This window comes from Dermochelys coriacea, chromosome 3 (assembly GCF_009764565.3).
Source record: "Dermochelys coriacea isolate rDerCor1 chromosome 3, rDerCor1.pri.v4, whole genome shotgun sequence".
In the NCBI taxonomy this organism is placed as follows: Eukaryota; Metazoa; Chordata; order Testudines; family Dermochelyidae; genus Dermochelys; species Dermochelys coriacea.
This window is the reverse complement of record NC_050070.1, coordinates 13,476,045-13,497,758: the sequence shown is the minus strand read 5'-3', so window position 1 is coordinate 13,497,758 and position 21,714 is coordinate 13,476,045. Positions and strand designations below refer to the sequence as shown.

The 21,714-nt window shown below is 44.7% G+C and overlaps 1 protein-coding gene across 10 annotated transcripts in view; it reads right to left on the bottom strand.

Moving 5' to 3' along the window:
* The window catches only part of LOC119853575 (cytochrome P450 2K4-like), a 49,251-nt gene extending 33,383 nt beyond the window's left edge, over positions 1–15,868 (bottom strand). The window contains exons 1-4 of one of the 10 annotated variants that reach the window (XM_038396799.2): positions 14,990–15,868; positions 10,310–10,400; positions 4,350–6,434; positions 975–1,137 (exon numbers count right to left, since the gene is read on the bottom strand). In XM_038396799.2, the coding sequence (XP_038252727.1) occupies positions 975–1,137; positions 4,350–4,535 (349 nt within the window). In that variant the 5' untranslated portion in view covers positions 4,536–6,434; positions 10,310–10,400; positions 14,990–15,868. Of the gene's footprint in view, positions 1–934; positions 1,138–4,349; positions 6,435–10,309; positions 10,401–14,683 lie in introns of those variants that run through there. The other 9 variants (XM_043510122.1, XM_038396798.2, XM_043510121.1 and 6 more) reach the window with 9 other exon arrangements.
* Between the last annotated feature and the right edge of the window lie 5,846 nt (positions 15,869–21,714).

The following is a 21,714-nucleotide window of genomic DNA, read 5'->3' as shown; positions in this document are numbered from 1 at the left end:
GCCCTAGACCTATTTACAACCATCCCACCAATGGTTAAGAGAGGCTAATTACTCCAGTTTTGGTATTAGCTCTGCATGGGCACAGAATTCCATTGCATGGAGCTCATTGGAGAATTGGGGCCTATGATGGTGGCTGAGGACCCAGAAGGGGAGGCAGGGGAAGGTGTAAGTGAAACTAGAGGAGAGACTATTTCCATATTGTCAACCCCAAGCATTAAAAATCACCAGTCAGGTCCCAAAAAATCATAAGATTTTAAAAAGTAATGAATTTTAAAAAAACAACAAATTGTATATTCTGTACTTTTCTTCTGGATTTTCAATCTTTCAGATTCATATTTTCAAGCTTTTACCTCGTCCAGACCTAGTGTAACCGGGGCTTTCATGGCTGATACAAAGGGGATTAAATCAAGCACATCCATTGCTAAAAGCACTAGCCGCTACTGTTTGAGCTAAACAGCCAAGCTATTGTAATTTGGGGTTGTAACAACTCACATCCTCTGTGGAGCAGCACAGTGTGGAACCTGTAACACACTCACCAGCATTAGAAACTAATTTTTTTGTTAAATACAAGCAGATGTTTTCACATGATTCTAGGAGCTGGGGCTTTATAAAAACACCCAATACCATGAGGCTCACAACAATATCATGAAAGTCGGCAATGCTGCCATTTCAGTGTCCATCTCCTTATGCTTTCGCAGCATGTGACCTCAACTTAGTCTCCCTTAGACATGGGTACAGGGGGTATGAGTAGTTCTAAGGAACTCATGGCTCATTAAGGCTGTTTCTGCTCTCACTCACACCACTTTTAGCCTCAAGTCCATGGACTTCTCTGAAGTTACTCCTAATTTATGCTGATTGACATACATACTGATCCAAATTGGCATGCCAGCCCCTAAGCCATTTGTTCCCTCCACAAAGAAACCATTCCACTTGCCGGAGTAAGTTAGGCTTATGAGTAACAAGAAAACTGTCACCATATCCTTTTGAAGTATCTGCAAATACTGGGATTTTAGGTCTCTCTGCAAATGCATCTGCCTGGTTCACAAGAGCCTCCTTCACCATCTCGTATCCTGACAGCACCACCATTTTCTGGCATCCCATCTGAATGCTGAAGACTGAGCCATATTTTCTGGACAGCTTAAATGGGGAAGAAAATACAATGACTTAAAGAAAGAAGTGAAATTCACAGCTGGTTCAACACTATTTTGCCATCATGACTGTATGTTATTCCAATGTCAAATTCTTTCCTAAGTGCAGAGAAAAAGAACCAGTGGTTAGTAATATGGCTATCATTAGATGTTTTAATTATTAATTATGATAGGCCCAGATCCTCAAAGGTATTTAAGTGTCTAATTCCCACTGGGTCATAATGCCCTAAGTTGACCAGAGGTCCTGATATTAGGGGCTTTGTCTTATATACACAACTAGATTCCCCCTCCAAAAATGTGTCCTGATTTTTCACACTTGTTAGCTGGTCACCCTATAGTTCCCAAAGTGTTCAATCTGTACTAGAACCTTATTGTGCTAGGTGCTGCATAAATACAGTCATGGTGACAAAGCTCTTACCGTCTAAATCAATCTGTTCAGATGACGAGCATGAAAATATAGGGACAGTTTCTTGTCTGTACCCAATGTCCACAGGGTGCAGCTCAGCGGAGAATAGAGAGTGAAAAGGAGCTGGTTGCACCTCTCTGATCTGGGGTCCAGTTCCATTGCAGCCTAGAGACAGAGTTTAGAGCAGTCATGGGGCTGCTCTAAAGTATGCTGGCTGAATTGGTTCCCTGGGTTCATTTACACTAGCCTGGGATTGTTGGAGCACAGCAGCACACCAGTCAGACCCCCTCCCACTTCTTTGCCAGATGCTATGTGGGATGGTGACCCAGAGATATTAGCTCTATGCAGGTCTGAGGACTCCTCTGTGGTGAAGGAGCTGCCCAACCCGTTAATCAGGTTAGCCTCATTTTGAGCTTAAAATCCTAACTCTGCTTCTCATGTTACCATTTTCCTTTTGTTTCATGCTTTTCAGATCAAATCTCCTCTTCTGCTGGCTCAAAGAGGCAGGGAGAGTTTGGTTTCAGAGTCTTTAGTTAGTATTGAAAATATTCTCATTGTTTATATGTGCACACACCCCCATAAGTATATTTGCAAGCAGTATTTCACAGATTTGTTTCGTCCAAACTTGAAGTTGATTTATTTGCATTACAGATATATTTTCAGATGCCTGGACTTCCAAGTCCCTGGGCTGGGCCTGGTCATTTCATTGTCTGCATGCATCTCATGAAGCAATTGAATTAAAAAAAATGCAATTATTCAACAACCACAGGAAATATGAATCTAGCTAATTATAAGCAATACTATAGAGCCAGCTATACTTGTATAAAACCAGTGTAACTCCATTGATGGTGTTGCAGTAGGGTTGCCAACTTTCTAATCACACAAAACCGAACACCCCTTCCCCGAGGCCCCCCCCGCTTGCTCCATCCCACCTCCCTCTGTTGCTCGCTCTGCCCCACCTTCAGTCACTTTCACTGGGCTGGGGAAGGGGGTTGGGGTGCGGGAGGGGAGTGAGGGCTCTGGCTGGGGGTGCGGGCTCTGGGGCAGGGCTGGGGATGAGGGTTTGGGGTCCGGGCTGGGGCAGGGGGTTGGGGTGCGGGGAGGTGGGCTGGGGGTGCAGGCTCTGAGGTGGGGCAGGGGATGAGGAGTTTGGGGTGCAGGAAGGGGCTCTGGGCTGGGCAGGGGGTTGGGGAGCCAGCAATTGGTGTGAGGGCAGCGCATGGAGCCTCCCTTGTCACCCATGTGCCTAGGGGCTGTAGGAACCTGGTGGCTGCTTCTGGAAGCTGCGTGGAGCCAGGGCAGGCAGGGAGCCTGTCTTAGTCCCAGGGCCCCGCTGCGTTGCCAACCAGACTTTTAACATCGAAAACCGGATGCCTCGCAGTTAATCCAATGTTAGGCTATTGCAGCTGCGAGCAGAATTTGGTAAAAGTATGTTCTCAAGTCAGGGTTCTCTGTAATTTTAAACGTTTCAATTCAGTGTGACTATAAGGTTTCAGACTTTTTATCTATGTATCTAGCAGAGGCTTGAATACTAAATGCTAAACATAGTGGGCCAAATTCATCCACTGAAGTCAGTGGTGTTGCACCAGGGATCTATTTGGTTCAGTTTGCTTGTAAAATTTGTTGTGGCAAAAAGAGTAATTTAGACAAATATTCAAAGAAATGGTCATACAACACAACTCTGACTCCTCTGAGTCTGATCTTTAGGGAAGGCATTCATGTTTGTGGATACCAATTTGCACCTGCTGTTACAGTATTGAAACATCTAACTTGTACACATAAACTGCAGAGTAAAATGTCTAACTTCTATTTGCACCCAGAATTCGTAGTGAGTAGACTTATTTGTTGACGCAAACTTGTGCCCCCCAAAGTGGAATCTATTCAGATCCAGCTGAAAATCAGACCTTTGTGTCAGTTTCTAGCATGCATTAGAATTACTAAGAAGCTCTGTCAAATTTATGCTAGATGTGGCAAGTATAAGCATGTGAACATTTATATACAATGCTGGGCTCATGGACATGCGGAGGGCAAAAAAATTATTAGGGGGCTGGAGCACATGACTTATGAGGAGAGGCTGAGGGAACTGGGATTGTTTAGTCTGCGGAAGAGAAGAATGAGAGGGGATTTGATAGCTGCTTTCAACTACCTGAAAGGGGGTTCCAAAGAGGATGGATCTAGACTGTTCTCAGTGCTAGCAGATGACAGAACAAGGAGTAATGGTTTCAAGTTGCAGTTGTGGGGGTTTAGGTTGGATATTAGGAAAAACTTTTTCACTAAGAGGGTGGTGAAGCACTGGAATGGGTTACCTAGGGAGGTGGTGGAATGTCCTTCCTTAGAGATTTTTAAGGTCAGGCTTGACAAAGCCCTGGTTGGGATGATTTAGTTGGAGATTAGGTCCTGCTTTGAGCAGGGGGTTGGACGAGATGACCTCCTGAGGTTCCTTCCAACCCTGATATTCTATGATTCTATGACATGACTGATGTTAGGGATCCATAACATTCCAAAGTAAATGGAAACCATAGGTAAGATCCTGGTCATATTGAAGTCAATAGGAGCTTTGCTACTGCCTTCAATTAGGCCAGGTTTTCACTGCAGGTTTCTGTCTCTAAGCTCTGTCTCTCTCGCTCAACCTACACTGGATAATTTTTCCGCAGGGTCAGGCAAAATGATCCTATATTTAACATTGCATTACACATCAGAATAGTGACAGGTAGAAGGGATGGAGGATACCCTCTGACCTTTGGATAATGTGGTTTGGTGAACAATGTGACAATACAAACACCAAAAAGAATTACCTCCAGCATAGTCCGGTAGGGCCTCTTCAGGTTCATTATATGCAGATTTCCAATGATGGGTAAAGGCTTTGGTCCCGGGGGGAAATCCTCTCTGAAGCTGCTATTCCAGAATTTTTCAGTTTTCATAATAAACAGAATAGTCAGGACAAAAAGTAAAAATATGGAAATGGGATCTGTCCACTCCATTGCCTTTCAATAATTAATTTGCTGCACAGGGTGAAATTCAAGGGTGTAATAAAAATATGATCAGTGTTTGTCAGCAGAAATTAGCTGCATGAAGCACTAATGCCCGTCAGATTACCTACTGCATAGACCTTACCTATAATATAGTATTTAAACTATCAGATGACTGCAAAATAATTTATTCTCCTCCCCAGTCATTTGCTAATCCCCATTTAGTGAATAAGTGACGATTGCAATACACAGTGAAAGGGGCAGTGCCTGGCTTGTCAAACCAAGCTTATGTAACAGATTGACAGAGAAGTCTATGGATCTCGTGCTGTCTGAAAGCCCCGCAGTCCAGTTTAGCAAGAAAGTCAGTCCAGTTAGTGATTTAAGTAAAGAGTGAAATTCCAAACTCTGCAAAGGTTATTGAGCATTAAGCTGCTTTCTTGTATACAGACTGACCCCTGAAGCCAGGGGGGTTGTCAAATGCAAGTGCCAAAGCTGGATGAACAGAGCTGTGAAGATGGGATTTTTCCAAAGTGTTCAGCATTGGTTTAACCCTACTTCCTTTGAAGTCAATGGGATATTTACCACTGCTTCAACAGGAACAGAATTAGGCCAACACTGAACTTTTCTGAAAATTCCACTCTACTTCATTCAGTCAAATTCAGCTGCTACTCCGGCTGAGACCTCATAGGCTCTTAACATAATGGGCCTACTCTAATATAACCTGGGATTTTCAAAAGACCCTACAGGAGTCAGGAATCTAACTTTTACTGACTTACAATGGAAATTAAGTGCCCAATCCCCTTAGACCCCTTTGAAAATGACTACTACAAAGGCCAAATTCTGGTTGCCATATTCATATGGGTAGCAGTAGCACCTCACAGGATCGTGCACCTTGCATTTGCAGACTTAAGATGTATGGGGAGATTTTGGTGGACCAGCAAAATGCCTGGACTACTACTGATAATTAGAATATCCGTGATCATGCTTATTGCCCAAAGCAGTTAAATCAGTAGGTCTTAGATACGCTAAGCCTGTTGCAGAGCTTCTGCTAAGCAAGAAGCTAGGAGGAGAAGAGGGTCGTGGGGGACACCCTGTGTCCTTCCTGTTAAGATCTCTGTTGAAGTTGCTGAGGTATGTATTTCAGAAAAACAGGAAGCTTATCTATACCTGCCCTTTGGAATGTGTTTGTCAGGGTCCTCAAAACACGTGGGCAGGGCCGGCCCTAGACCAAATGGTACCCCAGGTGATGAGCATCTTCGGTCTCCCCCCCATTTGTTAAACTTTTGAATACCTTATTTTTTATTGCATTTGTAGCCCATTTCACAACTTTGATGCATGATTTGCATGTATGATTTATCCGTCATATAAGATGATAAATGTGCATGCTAGGCTCTGTATGTACATCTGTATTTATTCATGCCATATATATGCAAATAAAGAAATATTTCCTCTAAGCTTATAGAAACATTTAATTTTAAGCATAACTGAAGTGTACTCATATCAAGAAATTGAACTGTGCACTAACACTGGGTGGATGACCGGTATTAAATAGTTTTACAGTAGGTGATAGACTTAGAATGTTGACCATAGTCCTTTAGTTCAAAAGCTTGCTATTCTCGCCTTTCAAGCAATACAATACCAAGCGATGTCAGTCTCTCTCTTTGGTGCTGACTTTCTAATGTGCTGGGGGAGGGGAAGAGGTAGTCCTCTGGCTCTACCCCAGGCCCTGCCCCGTTCCACTCCCTCCTCTGAGCGTGCTCCACTCTTACTCCTCCCCGGTGCTTCCTGCATGCCGTGGAACAGCTGATCTGCGGTGGGCGGGAGGCGCTGATAGGGTACTTTTTTCCCACGGATACTCCAGCCCTGGAGCACCCATGGAGCCTGACCTGTGGTCTCTCTTGAAGTTCAAGTCTTAAAACACAAGTACAATTTCACAATTACACAATAAAACAAGGTTTTCAGTATCACAGTTGAAAGAAAAGGAGTACTTGTGGCACCTTAGAGACTAACAAATTTATTAGAGCATAAGCTTTCGTGAGCTACAGCTCAGTGAGCTGTAGCTCACGAAAGCTTATGCTCTAATAAATTTGTTAGTCTCTAAGGTGCCACAAGTACTCCTTTTCTTTTTGCGAATACAGACTAACACGGCTGCTACTCTGAAACCTGTGAGTATCACAGCTGGGCTCACATTTCAGTTTGTTCTTATATCTCGCTGATTGATTGGCGACACACCAACCCCGTATATACCTGTGAGGGCATGACTGACATCATTCTAGGAGGTTTGAGGAAAATGTAGTTCTCAGAAAGTCTAGAAGGTTCCATGAGATTCTACAAAGTTTCAGAAGATTCTAGGAGGTTAGTGAAAAATGAATCCACATACAGAATACCTGAAACATTTTATTTCAAACATTCTATTTTCCCTTTTGTTGCTAACAACAAAAACAGCACCCGCAGCCTGGTGCCCCCCAAGCCTGGCACTCCAGGTGGTCACCTGGGTTGCCTGCCCCTACATTTGGCCCTATATGTGGGCTCTTCAAAAACCCATCTATCTAACTGATGGTTTAAGAGAAACCTCTTGCTGGACCTTTGAAATTGTTTGCTTAACAAATTATTTTATTGACATGTTATTGTTACATTAATACCCATTTATTTATTTGCAGGAGTCATGCTAACGCATAAAGGCGCAAGTAAGTGAGAGCAGGCTCCATCTTACTTAGGCAGCGGCCCCTCAAGGAACCGTCCCAAGTCTTAAAACTCCTCCATAACACAAAGAGTGGTAGGCAGCTCGGAATTGAAAAACTCACCCAAAATGTTTAGAGCTGCTATTTCTGGTCAAGTTGGCAAAAGAGTGGTGCAAGTGGCACTAGAAAAATGGCAAATACTACACCAAAAGCACCTATGGTTTTGCCACAGACTGGAAGATCCATTGCCATATACTGAAAGAGGCAATTGTTATAATATATTGTTGGAGCAGCTTATTTTTCAAAATAGGCAGAAGTCTACTCAACCAGGAAGCTCAATTTGTTACCAGTATTTTTATTGAAAAATCTGTCTGTAGATTTGGGGTCCATGTTCCATAAACACTGATTAACGTCAACATTTGAATCAAAGTTATTTTGTGTGTTGTGCAGGTTGCCAGAAATACACAAGACTTGAACAACTCCATTCCACCCACAATCAGCTAGGGCAGCAGAGTGCTTAAACTCTACACAATCATCCATGCTGGCATCTTTTGTAGGGACAAATCAGATAAATTGCAATAGGTTGCTTCCCTATTTTATGATGCCTTAGCAGGGCAGTGTCCAGTCATTGACTGGTTACACACTTCATAAGGTGTTGTTGGGCATGAGTTTACCAGTTGAGCTCTAAAATGGGACAGCTATTCAGAAGAAATAATCGAATGTAATGGACTATGTAACAATATTAGTTGGTTACCTTAGTACAGTTGGTGAAGCTGTTAAAAGGTGCCAAGAAAAAGCCTCTAAGATGTGAAAAAGAGTATTATGACGTAAAGGCTAGTCCACATGGAGCCGGGGATGGGATTTCTAAAGTGTACTAATGTATTGCACATTGATTAGTCCATGTAGAGCCTGCTCTTGCATACTAAAGGTTCCCTAGTGCACTTAACATAGTGCTGTTTGAAACGGTACAATGTTAAAGTGTACTAGGGAACATTACAAAGAGATTATTCATTACAGTATACATTACTCCTTACAGTATCTACAAAGAGAAAGCCCTGACTCTCCCTGATTTTGAGACATGTATGTAGAATTAAAAAATTGCTAAAAATAAACCCCGAAAAACAAAATGACTAAATCCTAACAAAAGGAAGCCCTAAACATATACTACCAGTGGATTGTTCAGATGAGAGACAGAGAGAGAGAGAAAGGAATATTTAACTCAATATTTAGGAGATGGGAACAATGAAACTGACCATTTCATCAATAAATGTTATCAGTAATGGAGCTGCATTAAAATTTTCTTTGACATTTTGTTGGGAAGTGTTCACCAATTATTTTTCAGACAATTTTATACTCCTAGAAATTCAGTGAAGTTGAATCAAAATAGGCAAAGATCTGAATGTCAAACTTCAGATTTCAGTCACTTATATCCAGAAATGGGCCGATTTATATTAACCATGTTTTTTTCCTGCAAAATGGGCCCATTTGTTTTGACTATTTCACAAGCCTCTCAAAAATAACTACTCTCTGCTGAAGAAGTTTCACTTATGTGATTTAAGTCCAGAACTTTTAAGGCATTCATTCAAAAACGAGCCTGCATCTGCCTGTTTTTACCGTTTTAATGAGAGATGGACCCCCAAACAACAAAATCCTATTCAAACCTTTGAAATTTTTTTTAAACAAGAATCCATCCCAATTGTGCTGATTCCAGTTTGGTTCTAAAACAGAAAGGGTCTTATTTTCTGGTTCTGGATTGGCTGAAAATAATACTGCTCATGAACAGCTGATCTTGGGAGATTTCTGATATTTCTGGTGAAAATCTGACAAGAGCAACCTGTCTCATTAGGTTTCAGAGTAGCAGCCGTGTTAGTCTGTATTCGCAAAAAGAAAAGGAGTACTTGTGGCACCTTAGAGACTAACAAATTTATTAGAGCATAAGCTTTCGTGAGCTACAGCTCACTTCATCGGATGCATTCCACCAAATGCATCCGATGAAGTGAGCTGTAGCTCACGAAAGCTTATGCTCTAATAAATTTGCTAGTCTCTAAGGTGCCACAAGTACTCCTTTTCTTTCTGTCTCATTAGGTTTCTACTATTCTGGGCAGAAACCTCACAAAAATGGCTTGCAATATTTCGTTTTATTGAATCTAAATCAAAACCTAAACTAGATACAGTTATGGTCATCTGGGAGCAGGATGAGTTGCTTTACTGTAGCTCTGACCCTGAGTGAGTGCTCCACAAAGACAGATGGAAAACAGAGAGAATAGGTCTCAGCAAGGAGGCTTAGGGTGTTTTCTGTACCCAGCCTGGGGAGTGGTTTATAAACTGGAGAAGCCAGAGGAATGTTTTCATAGGAAGAGACTCTGGGAAACAAGCTGGCAGTGTGGGCAGTTAAGGGCAAGCAGCCAAGTAGATAGGGCCCCAGGGCCGGTTACCTATAGCAGAGGGTGGGTGTGGGTACCACCTATGCTGCCACTTTGAGAGATGGTGTAGCCACCCCGTCAATCCCTGGAACAAAGGGATTGGCTGGAGCCCAGGAGGGCTGGAAGCTGAGTCCAATGGAGTGGCTACAGACTGTTGTTAAAAAGACCAAACCCTCCGAGGAAGGACTGTGTCCCAGGTGGAAGATCTGTGTTTTCATTCCACTTATTTTCTCTTCTTGAAAGGGCTGAACTTTGTGACAGAAAAGCACCGAAGAGCATCCTGGTGACCTCTCAGCCTAAGGTGGAGGTGCTGAGCGATATGGAGGCAAGCTAAGGGAGAGGAGGTGTCCACAGCCCTATCCTGAAAGGAGAACTTCTATTGCTCTGGAAAAACAAAATCTTTGTAAGAAGATGTTTTAATTCAGATAGTTAAATAATGATAATAACTGTGGATTTCTTGTCAAGCTCGTGTTAAGATTGCAAAATCATTTCCCCCTTGTTTTCTGTTTTTCAGTTTTGTTAATGAGAAAACAAATTTGTTAAAAGTTTGTTACGTTGGCCCCAAAAGGTGGATCATTGGCATTTCCTTTTATGGTTCATTGATTCTTGGAAAGTAACTTTATATTAAATTTGATAGTTAGCATTTTAAAGTAGAGTTCGATGTACTTTAACCACAGATTACCTTTCACTGCCATGTTTTCTGACTCACATTCTCACTCCTCCTGTCCATTTTCTCCTCTTCTCTCTTCTTTTTTGCTTACATCTATGTCCTTCTGTGTAATGTTTAAAAGAATTTTTTTCAGATAAAAGCGATTAAGATGCAGTTAAGGTTCACTATGTATCAGTAATTTAAAGTATAACACTGCAGGCATATTGTAACTATCCCTAGCACTATAAACACAGGGAATTTGGAGTTAAGATTAAAAACTTAAACCTCAAATATGTTAAGGTAAGGAAATGTACAATTAAGCATGCAAACATCTTGAATTCTGGGCTGGACTGATATAATGAAATAACCCAATTATGACCAATGCATATTTGTGTTTATGGTTTCACACTAAACTGATTTCTAAAAACAATTAGATTTTTTCAAATCTGGAAAATGTCCCTCAAGACTCACCGCTCTGCCTGTACTTGCATAGCTAGACAAGGCCTGTGCTGACTTTATGTGGAATCAAAAAAAGTCAGATACATGGGGAGCTAGAGCCTGTTGGGGAGAATGAGGGAGTTACGTATATTAGTTTTCATAAATCTCATATCCCCTTCAGGTTGTTTGTTTGATACTAACCTGCCTGCCTGCCAGGATTTAAATCAAAAGAGGCTGTTTGGAGGGAAGCTCACTAGAAATGAAGCAAAGCCAAGGATAAAGATTCCTTGAGGAGACAGGTTTCAGAGTAGCAGCTGTGTTAGTCTGTATTCGCAAAAAGAAAAGGAGTACTTGTGGCACCTTAGAGACTAACAAATTTATTTGAGCATAAGCTTTCATGAACTACAGCTCACTTGCATCCGATGAAGTGAGCTGTAGCTCACGAAAGCTCATGCTCAAATAAATTTGTTAGTCTCTAAGGTGCCACAAGTACTCCTTTTCTTCTTGAGAAGACAGTGGCTGGGCCATCCATGGGGAAGCAACTACCTGTCTGGTGCCATCCAGGCTAGCATGGTTTACTCTTCCAAAGGGTAAAGCCTGGGATCAAAGTGGATAAAATCTCAAAGACCCTAGAAAATAGGGGGTGGGGGTTGGTGAGCTAGGAGAAGCTGACAGGCTGTCAAACTCACCTAGAGGGGAAGAGGTAGGAACTGCCTGCAGGGGCAGTCTGTTTCTTCCTGCCGGAGATGGAGTTAGCTGGGCTGAGAAGAGTTTACCAAGGTGTAAATGATACCCACACCCGTGGGGGCCTTTTATTGTTATACCCTTTGCTCTGTGCTTTGGAACCTTTGAGGTATGAATCAATAATATTTTGTTTTGAAGATGCTGTTTCTGTGACACTGAAAATTTATGCAGTCGCAGGCTCCCGAAGATTTAGGGTGGAAGCGCTAATTGATGACTGGCTCAGCTGTGTTTTGGGATGGTGCCAAATTGGTGTGGCCATACTGACTGAATGGTGCAAGAACATGGCTTGACGTAACTGAACTGCGAAAGAGGATTCTGGGAGCAGTATCCTTCTCTTAGCATCAGGCAGATGGCAGAGGTGAAGCTGACTGGTTCCATGCTGCATGTATGATCAATACTGATTTTTGGGTCAGAAAATATGTCCACTTGAAAGCAAACAACACATGCAGAACATCCTGAGTGAAGCATGGGCTGACCGGGGCATCTCAACCCTGTTGTAGGACATCATGCAGGGGGCTGATGTGAATGCTTGATAAGGGAGTGAATGTGAGGTAATTTTCGGTTGGCACCACTCAGCAGTCTCCTCCTAAAATACTAAGTAGGTAAAAATTAGTAACCACATGCCACTGGGCATGCTTTTAAGACAAGTGACTCCTTTGACGAAAAAGAGTATAAAAATCAAGCAAATTCAATTACTGTGGGGATTCCTTAATTAACGCTTAAAGAAGCAACGCTGCTGGACAGAGTAGCCAAAACTCTGCTCCGTGGGGTCGAGTAGGACTATAAATCAGAGGGGTCTCAAAGCAACCAGGGCCTTGCTTTGGGGGAATCTGAGACAGACCAGAGGTCTGTGAAGAACTGACAAGGAGAGAAGAAGCCGTCTATAAAATTGGTAACCACCTTCTCTGTTTGCCAAGCAAGAACTGCATGAGGCTTGTGTATGTATATGTTTGTGAAAGAGAGACTGGTTAAGAGGCATGTATAGCTCTTAATGTTTAGCTCTTTATGTCTAACATAGGAGTTATGTGCTTGATATAACCTTTTACCGCTTGTGTAATTCCTCCTCAATAAACTGCGGTGCATTGAAGAGAATTACTGTGGACCTTTTTACCCTAGCCCCTGAGAAGAGGGAGTTGGAGGCTTGCAAACCCAGAGAAGGGGTAAGCCCAGGGAAAGAGCAGCAAGGGGAAGGACTGTACAAGGACTGTGGCAGCTTGTTGTAAGGTCCCTGGGCTGGAACCCCATGTAGAAGTCAGGCCTGGGTTCCCCCACCAGCCATTGGGGAGTGGGAAGGGCATTGGAGGCACCAGCCAGACAGCAGGTCTGGAAAGACTGTGAATTCCCTGGAAGGGTCAAGTCACAGAGAGGAAGCTGAAGACCCAGGAGTGAACAGGGCAGCCAAACAAGACAAGACAGGAGAAGACAACACTGGAGGGAGAGTGCAAGCTGGCAAAGCTAATCCCCAGGACAGCCAGCAGGAGATGCAGCTTGCAGTGGGTGGACTCCATGCCACTCTTCCTCATGTAGGTACTTATAGATCACGATCAAGGCATTTCTTACTTTCTCTTGGATGAACTACATAGATGGAGCTTCTTAAGCCTCTTACTATAAGCTATGTTTTCCATACTTCAGATCTTTCTTGTAGCAATTTTCTGAGCCCTTTCCAATTTTTCAACATGCTTTTTAAAATTCAGACCACCAGAACTCACTAATGCTGTTCCGAGAGGAATTAACACCTCTCAACTCCTTTACTCATTGCATCCCACATCAGCCTTTTCATGGCTGAGGTCAGGCTAATCTGCCTCAAGCTAGGTGGGTCATCCCCTTTATCCTTTTTAAATATTGGCACAACATTATTTTTTTCCAGTCCTCCGGAACTTCCCCAGTGTACCTAATTTTGTTAGAAATTAACTTTAATAGTTCAAAAAGCTCTTCAGCCAATTCTTTTAATTAGCTTTTTGAATGCAAGTTAGCTGACTTAAAAATGTTTAACTTATTAAAGTTAAATTATCAAGTTGTTATTCTAACATCCTTCCTAGTTACTGATGGAAAAGCAAGTATTTAATTATCACTGTAAAATGGGACTACAGCATCCTGCTTCTTTCTTAATACAGAACAAATATTTATGAATACTTCTACCTTTTCTATGTCATGATTGAAATTTTTATCATCCTTATCTAGTATCAGACCTATACCATTGCTAGATTTCATGTGTTCCTGATATATTTAAAGAATTCCTTTTTATTGTCCTTAACTATACTGATCACAAATTTTTGATACCTTTAGTGTCCTCCATCAATTGTATGCATTTCTTAGCTGCTATTTTGTACTCATTTCCATCAGCTCCCCCATTTTTCTATTTGCTATATTTATTTTTATGGTTGTTTTCATCTCCCCTCTTAGCCAGGATATATAATCCCCCACTCCTCAAAAAAAAAAGCGCCTTTTCTGTGATTGTGGAATTGTGTTTTGGGGCATCTAATAAAGCAGTGGTTCTCAACCAAGGGTCCATAGGGTTACACAGAAGTCTTCGAGGGGGAAATCAGCTCATCTAGCTATTTGCCTAGTTTTACAACAGACTACATAAAAAGCACCAGGGAAGTCAGTATAAATAAAAATTTCATACAATGACTTGTTTATACTGCTCTACTATACACTGAAATGTAAGTACAATATTTATATTCCAATCAATTTATTTTATTATTATATGGTAAAAATGAGAACGCAAACAATTTGTCAGTAACAGTGTGCTGTGACACTTTTGTATTTTTATGTCTGATTTTGTAAGCAAGTAGATTTTAAGTGAGGTGAAATTTGGGGGTACTCAACACAAATCAGACTCCTGAAAGGGGTACAGTAGTTTGGAAATGTTGAGAGCCACTGTAATAAAGCATTCTTAAGCTCTTCCCAATTATTATACTTGTCTTTAATTTTTTTTTCTTCCACTTAGTTTCGTGATTGTCTTTAGCTTTGGGAAATTAGCTTTTTTAAAGCAGCAATTGTATATTGGGATTATCTTCTGTTTGCACATACCAAATGAAATTAATTCATGATCACTTGCACATGGGCAACCTTTATACATAACAAAGTGGCTGAATGACTTGTTTAACTACAAAACTCTGTTCAGTATTAATTATGGAGCTGTGACTAATGCCGTCATAATCTCGTTATCAAAAGAGGTCAGACATTGTTAGTGCCAACAAAAGAAAAAGAAATAGGGCTTACTTCACCATGTGTTTCAGTGCAATTTTATGATGGTGTAACTCCTCTGAAATAACTGATTTATGTGAGTGTGAAACTGAGTACTGCTGTAGTGAATTAGGCCCATAATACCTGCAAAACTAAACAAAGATAAAAGCTCCCCCTAAGCATGGATCTAATCTGTTAGTACCTGTTGTAGAAGTACTTCCTTGCTAATGTTTACCTATAACTTTTTCATCTCAGTGGATCTAATAAACAAGAGCAACAAATGCAGTGACACTAGCATCTCCAAGTACACACCTGAACGCTGCCGATAACCTGGACACTTACCATTCAGGTTTTAGTGAAGGATATGGCACACATGTTATTCACACTAGTCAACGATCTCCCGGACATGTGTAATTTAAAACAAAGAAACCTCTATTAAGGAAGCGAAGTTGGATTATTCTGAAATTCATCAATTTTGAAGGCAAGAAGAGAATTATGATAATCTAATCTGACCCCCCAGTATAACAAAGGCCACAGATTTCACCAGGTGATGCCTTCATCTAGCCCAGGGATTCTCAAACTTCACTGTAATGTGACTCCTTCTGTCAATAAAAATTGCTACACGACCTCAGGAGCGGGAACCAAACCCTGAGCCCGCCCGAGCCCATAGCCTCAGGCGGGAGGCCAAAGCCGAAGCCCAAGGGCTTCAGCCCCAGGCAGGAGGCCTGCAACCTCAGCCCCTCTGCCCAAGACTGAAGCCCTCAGGCTTTGGCTCCAGGCGGTGGGGCTCGGGCTTCGGCCCCCAGGCCCAGCAAGTGAAACGCCAGCCCTGGCAACCTCATTAAAACAGTGTCCGCGGCCCAGTTCAGGGTCCCGACCCACAGTTTGAGAACTGCTGAAGCCAGACAACTTGTGGTTGACCTAGAGCATTTCTTTTAGAATGATATCCAGTCTTGACCGAAGGACTCCACGTGATGGAGAACTTACCAGGTGGTTACTGTGGCAAGATGGCCGATTTTAGTCTGGTGAGTCCTGTGCTTTTCTTGGCGGGGAGCTAAGATGCCACCCGTTGCCCCTGCTCTTGCCCCACTACTAGCCCGGGAAGGTGGTGGAGGAGGGAAGCGGGGGAGGGGTCTGGGTTTGCTCCTTGCTCTGAGTCCCAGCCCCTCTCAACCCCTGTGGGTTTCTTACTCTCGTCCCCCTTAGGTGGGGTTACCCTTGGTCCTTAGATGCTGGGGGGAAGGGAGTCTCCCTGTCTGCTGGGCAGGGTCTCCCTTACTTCAATTCTCAGGTCTTCCAAATCTCTAAACACACCTCCAAGCTCCCGTCCTTTCTCCTTCCTCCTCCTCCTCTGTCTGCCTGAGGCAGGGGGTTTTATTAGGTTATTAACAGGGCCTTAATGACTGCAGGTGCTCCAATTAACCTGCAGCTACCTTCCATAGTCTACAGGGAACCATGCCTTAATTAGTCTTGACCTTATATATTTCCCCTCTAGCACTCTCCAACTGCTCCCTGGCCCTCCTGTATCACATATTCACGCCCCCCCCCAGCCCTGCTCAACACCACAGGGTTGGGCTACTTGGGATGAGAGACAGTATTGTCGTGACTGCATTGCCATGTTGGCTTCGAGCTCTATGCTGTATCCAGAAGTGGAAAGGTTGTAGGGATAGAAACCATCTAGTCACTCGTGCATTCCTCTCCTTGTTTGTGTGCATCCATTGGAGTGGGGCATGATCTGTCACAAGGGTGAACTGCCACCCAAGCAGGTAGTACCGTAGAATCTTTATGGCCTACTTAACCACTAGGCATTCTTTTTCTACTATGGCATATTGTTGCTCCCTGGGCAGGAGCTGTCGGCTAAGGTAAAGGATTGTGTGCTCCTCATCCTCCACCATCTGTGAAAGGACGGCCCCAAGTCCTACCTCTGAGGGGGTCTGTTTGTAGGATGAATTTCTTTTTAAAATCTGGGTCTATGAGCACTGGATGACTGCAAAGGGCCGTCCTTAGGCCTGTGAAAGCTTCTTCTGCCGCTTCGGTCCACTTAACTATCTCCGGGCCCCGAGCTCTTATCAGGTCCATCAGAGGTGCTGCCCTTGTGGCGAAGTGAGGGATGAACCGGCGATAGTACCCCACTATTCCTAAAAATGCTCTGACTTGCTTCTGGCGGATCGGGCGGGGCCATTCCTGTATTGCCTTCACTTTGTTCCATTGGTGCTTTACCAGGCCTCTTCTGACTACATACCCGAGGTATATGGCCTTGGCTAACCCTATTGCACATTTGGATGGGTTAGCGGTGAGGCCAGTCTGTCTGAGAGCATCTAGTACTGCTTCCACTTTCCCCAGGTGTGTCTCCCAGTCAGAGCTATGGATTACCACATCATCTAAATAGGCGGCAGCATACTTGGCATGGGGTCGAAGTTATCTGTCCATCAATCGTTGGAAAGTCACGGTGGCCCCATGGAACCCAAAAGGGAGGACGGTATATTGGAAAAGGCCACCGGTGTAGAGAAAGTGTTTTTTCCTTGGTGTCCTCAGCCAGGGGGATCTGCCAGTAGCCTTTTGTCAAGTCCAAGGTGGTTAAGTATTGGGCCTTGTCTAACTGATCCACCCTCTCATCAATACGTGGTATTGGGTAGGCATCGAATTGGGATACCTCATTTAACTTCTGGAAGTCATTACAAAACCTTAGGCTGCAATCAGGCTTGGGGACCAAGATAATAGGGCTGGACCACTGGCTGTGTGATTCCTGAATCATCCCAAATTCCAGCATCTTCTTTACTTCTGCCCTAATTTCTTTTCTTTTTGCCTCTGGTATGCGATAGGGTTTTATTGTCACCCTTGCTCCGGGACAGGTGACAATGTGGTGCTGGATCAGCGTCGTACGGCCTGGTTGTGTGGAGAACACGTCTTGGTTCCTCTGGATCATTTTGACAACTTCTGTTCGTTGTTCTGGGGCTAATTTGGGGGATATCTTTAACTGCCCTTTTGAGCCATCTGCCTGGGATGGAACCGGCAGGACAGTCAGGCATGTCTCCCGATCATGCCAGGGTTACAGTAACTTGACGTGTTATATCTGCTCTGGCCTTCGGCGGTCTGGCTGCTTCACCTTATAATTCACCTCCCCAACGGTTTCCATGATCTCATAGGGTCCATGCCAACTGGCCAGGAGCTTATTTTCTGTTGTTGGTACCAGCACCAGCATCCATTCTCTTGGTTGAAATTTTTGTGTTTTTGCCAGACAATTGTAGTAGGTTAGCTGAGACTCTTGTGCTTTTTCCAAATGCTCTCGTACTATAGGGGTCACTTGGGCTATCCATTCTCTCATCTGGGCTACATGTGTAATGACGTTCTTCCCCAGGTTGGGTTGTTCCTCACATTCCTCCTTCGCGATGTCTAATATGCCATGTGGGTGGCGTCCATACAGTAATTTGAAGGGGGAGAATCCAGTAGATGTTTGGGGAACTTCTCATATTGCAAACATCAGGTATGGGAGGAGGGTATCCCAGTCTTTTCCGTCTTGGGCCACCATCTTTTGGATCATGCTCTTGAGAGTTCAGTTAAATCACTCAACCAGACCATCTGTTTGGGGATGGTAGCCCGAGGTTCGCAAGGCTTGGATGTGGAGCAGGGTAAGTAAGTCTTTCATTACTCTCGACATAAAGGGAGTCCCTTGGTCTGTCAGGATCTCATTAGGGATGCCTACCCTAGCAAAAACCTGCACCAGTTCTTTTGCAGTTGCCTTGGATGTGGGGTTTCTTAAAGGAATGGCTTCGGAGTACCGTGTAGTGTAGTCCAGAATGACGAATATGCTTCGATAGCCTCGGGCCGTTCTTTCTAGTGGGCCCACTAGATCCATTGCTATCCTTTCAAAAGGTGCTTCAATTATAGGCAAGGGTACCAACGGGGCCCTTAACTGAGGTTGGGCGCTATGCTATGGGCACTCAGGGAAGGAGGTGCAATAGCGCTGGACTTCTGCCCGTACCCCCGGCCAGTAGAACCTCCTTAGGACTCTATCCAGGGTCTTGCCTACACCTAAATGTCCCCCAAACAGATGACTGTGAGCTAACTCTAATACGGCCCTTGTGTGCTTCCGTGGCACCAAGAGCTGTTCTACTACTTCCCCCCATATTGACACTACCAATACAACAGATCCTGCTTGATTATATAGTAGGGCCCTGGGCCTTGCACGCCATTTACCTCTACTACTTCCTCCCTCACATTCGCATACAGTGGGTCATTGGCTTGGTCCTGCCCAAAACAGTTGTGTGCGGGACCGATCTGACCTGATTCTATTGGAATGGGCTCCCCTCCTTCTCTTGGGGTCCTTCCGCTCATGCTGGGGGCCATTTCTGGGTCTCCCTGGGACCTCCTCCCAACCAGGGCAGCTCTTTGTTTTGCTGCTAAAATCCTGGTTCCTAATCTTTTGTCTGCCCTCCTTTCCTGTTTGGATTTCTGAGACTTTCCAGGGGGTGAAAATAATTCTGGGGAAAACCCAGCAAAAATTGTGCTAGAGTCATTCATGGGCACCTCAGACTCTGCTCGAGGTTTACTTCCCTCCCCTAACTCGATGGGGAGAAGTAAGCTTTTGAACCCAGGAAAGTCCCTGCTGTTACCCGGGGTTCTTTCAACCCGAAGCTCTTGGTAACTTTTACTCTGTGTGAGGTGGTGTCAGGAAACAAATCAGGGGAGACACGGCCATCTGACCGATAGATGGCTGGCACAAACAGGACAACACAAGAGTGCTTTCACTTAAAGCTAAACTTTATTTAGTCTCAAGCCCTTATACGCACGTCCACAACAGGTTAGTAAAACACCCTCAACCCTTGATAATTACCAAAGCTGAGTGTGGCTCTTGAGTGGCACAGCGGCAGCCTGTCTGCGAGTGGGGAACACAAGATGTTTCTAGAGGGAGACTCCAGTCCTGAAGAGTCCACTACCTCAAACTTTCCCCCCTTATTTATACATTAGTAACAGAATGACATGTCCCTTAAAGAAAACTTGTTAAGCAAGCAGTTCCAATGGGCAAGCAAAAGGCTCCTTCTGATTATCGATTAACCAAGTGTGGGTTTTTCCAGAGTTTGCAGCCTTGAGGCCCCAATGGACATTCCTGGGGCACATCCTGCTCTTCTAAGATGCATGTATCAGCAACTTCAACACGGTTCTTATCAGGAAGGACTGGGGTCAAGCTGCCCTTTCTGTGGCACCCAACCCCCCCCCCCTCCTGCCTTGGTTAAGGTAAGTCTGCTGACTTGGCTGCTTTTAGCAATAAGCCATAGTGGCTTCAGGCACTTTACTGGTTTGCCAAAGTCTCTCCGTACACTGCCAATTAAGACCGAATAGAGGAGCTTGGGGACCACCCCTGCAGTCATCTTGGTTGTGTTTCCCTGGATCTTAATGCATATTAGAATTGTGGGGTAGAAATTTACTGTGCCATGGACACATGTCACTCCAGTGCTCTTGGCCTGGCTCAGCTGGTCTTGTCCCACTAACTTCCAGAGTCCACCAAAGCTATGGTCTGGATGCCGTTCATTTTTAACAGCCTGGTGTACTCATGTGGGGCCATTGCGACCCCTAACAGGCTGATTAGTTCACATTGCTCCCCGGAATGCCTCAGATTACATTGCATGGGCTCCTCCCTATTGGGGCACTGGACTGCTATATGCCCCAACTCCCCACACTCATAACAACGATATCTCAACCCGGAGGTTGCCCTCTGTCTTAGACCCTCTGACTTGCTCCCCCAACTCTCTCCCCCTGGACGCCCAGGTCCTCTTGGGGCCTCAGGCCACTCCTTGGGGCCTGTTCTTCCAGCTATGGCTTTCCTGGCATTCTCGATGATCTGGGTCCTTGGTCGGGACTGGTTTTCTGAAACACCGTGTTCCACCTCTTGGGGTTTTGAACAGTTCACAGGCTGCCAGTTGTTTCTTGACGAGGGTGACCAATTCATCACAGGTGGAGGGGTCATTCTGGCCTACCCAGGCTCGGAGGCCAGAGGGTAGTCCCCTCATATAGTGGTCCAGCACCAGGAGCTCCATCATTTTCTCTGAGCTGAAAGCCTCCAGGCGTAACCACTTCCAGGATAGGTGAATTAGGTCAAATAGGTGTGATCGCGGTGTCTTGTCTTTGCAGTACTGCCATTCATGGAACCTCCCGGCTCGCAGGGCTGTCGTTACCCCTGCCCTGGCCAAGATCTCCACCTTCAGTCACGGGTAATCTGCCACCTCCTCTGTGGTCATATCATAGTCGGCCTTCTGGGCCTCCCCGCACAAAAATGGGGTGAGGATGCCTGACCACTGGCATGGTCAGCATGGCCCGATCTTGGGTGGCCAGGTCATCAGCAGGTGATTGGTCTCTTGCTGCAGTTGCATGGCCTCCTGCTGGGCAGCTGCCTGGACCCGGATAGCTTCCTGCTGGGCGGCAGTGACTTGCACCAGTGCTTTGACCACATCCTTCATCTTTGGGCAGGCTGGTTGTGACCCCCCCTGGACTATGTTCACAGTGGAGAAATCCCACTGCTGACACCATATGTAGCAAGATGACTGATTTTAGTCTGGTGGGTCCTGCGCTTTTATTGTCGGGGAGCTAAGATGCCACCCTTTGCCCCTGCTTTTGGGTGCTGAGGGCCCCGCTACTAGACCGGGAAGGTGGTAGAGGAGGGAAGCGGGGGAGGGGTCTGAGTTTGCTCCTTGCTCTGAGTCCCAGCCCCTTTCAACCCCTATGGGTTTCTTACCCTTGTCCCCCTTAGGTGGGTTTACCCTCGGTCCTTAGATGCTGGGGGGAAGGGAGTCTCCCTGTCCTGCTGGGCAGGGTCTCCCTTACTTCAATTCTCAGGTCTTCCAAATCTCTCAACACACCTCCAAAGTCCAGTCCTCTCTCCTTCCTCCTCCTCTGTCTGCCTGAAAAAAGGGGGTTTTATTAGGTTATTAACAGTGCCTTAATTGACTGCAGGTGCTCCAATTAACCTGCAGACACCTTCCGTAGTCTACAGGGAACCATGCCTTAATTAGTCTTGACCTTATATATTTCCCCTCTAGCACTCTCCCACTGCTCCCTGGCCCTCCTGTATC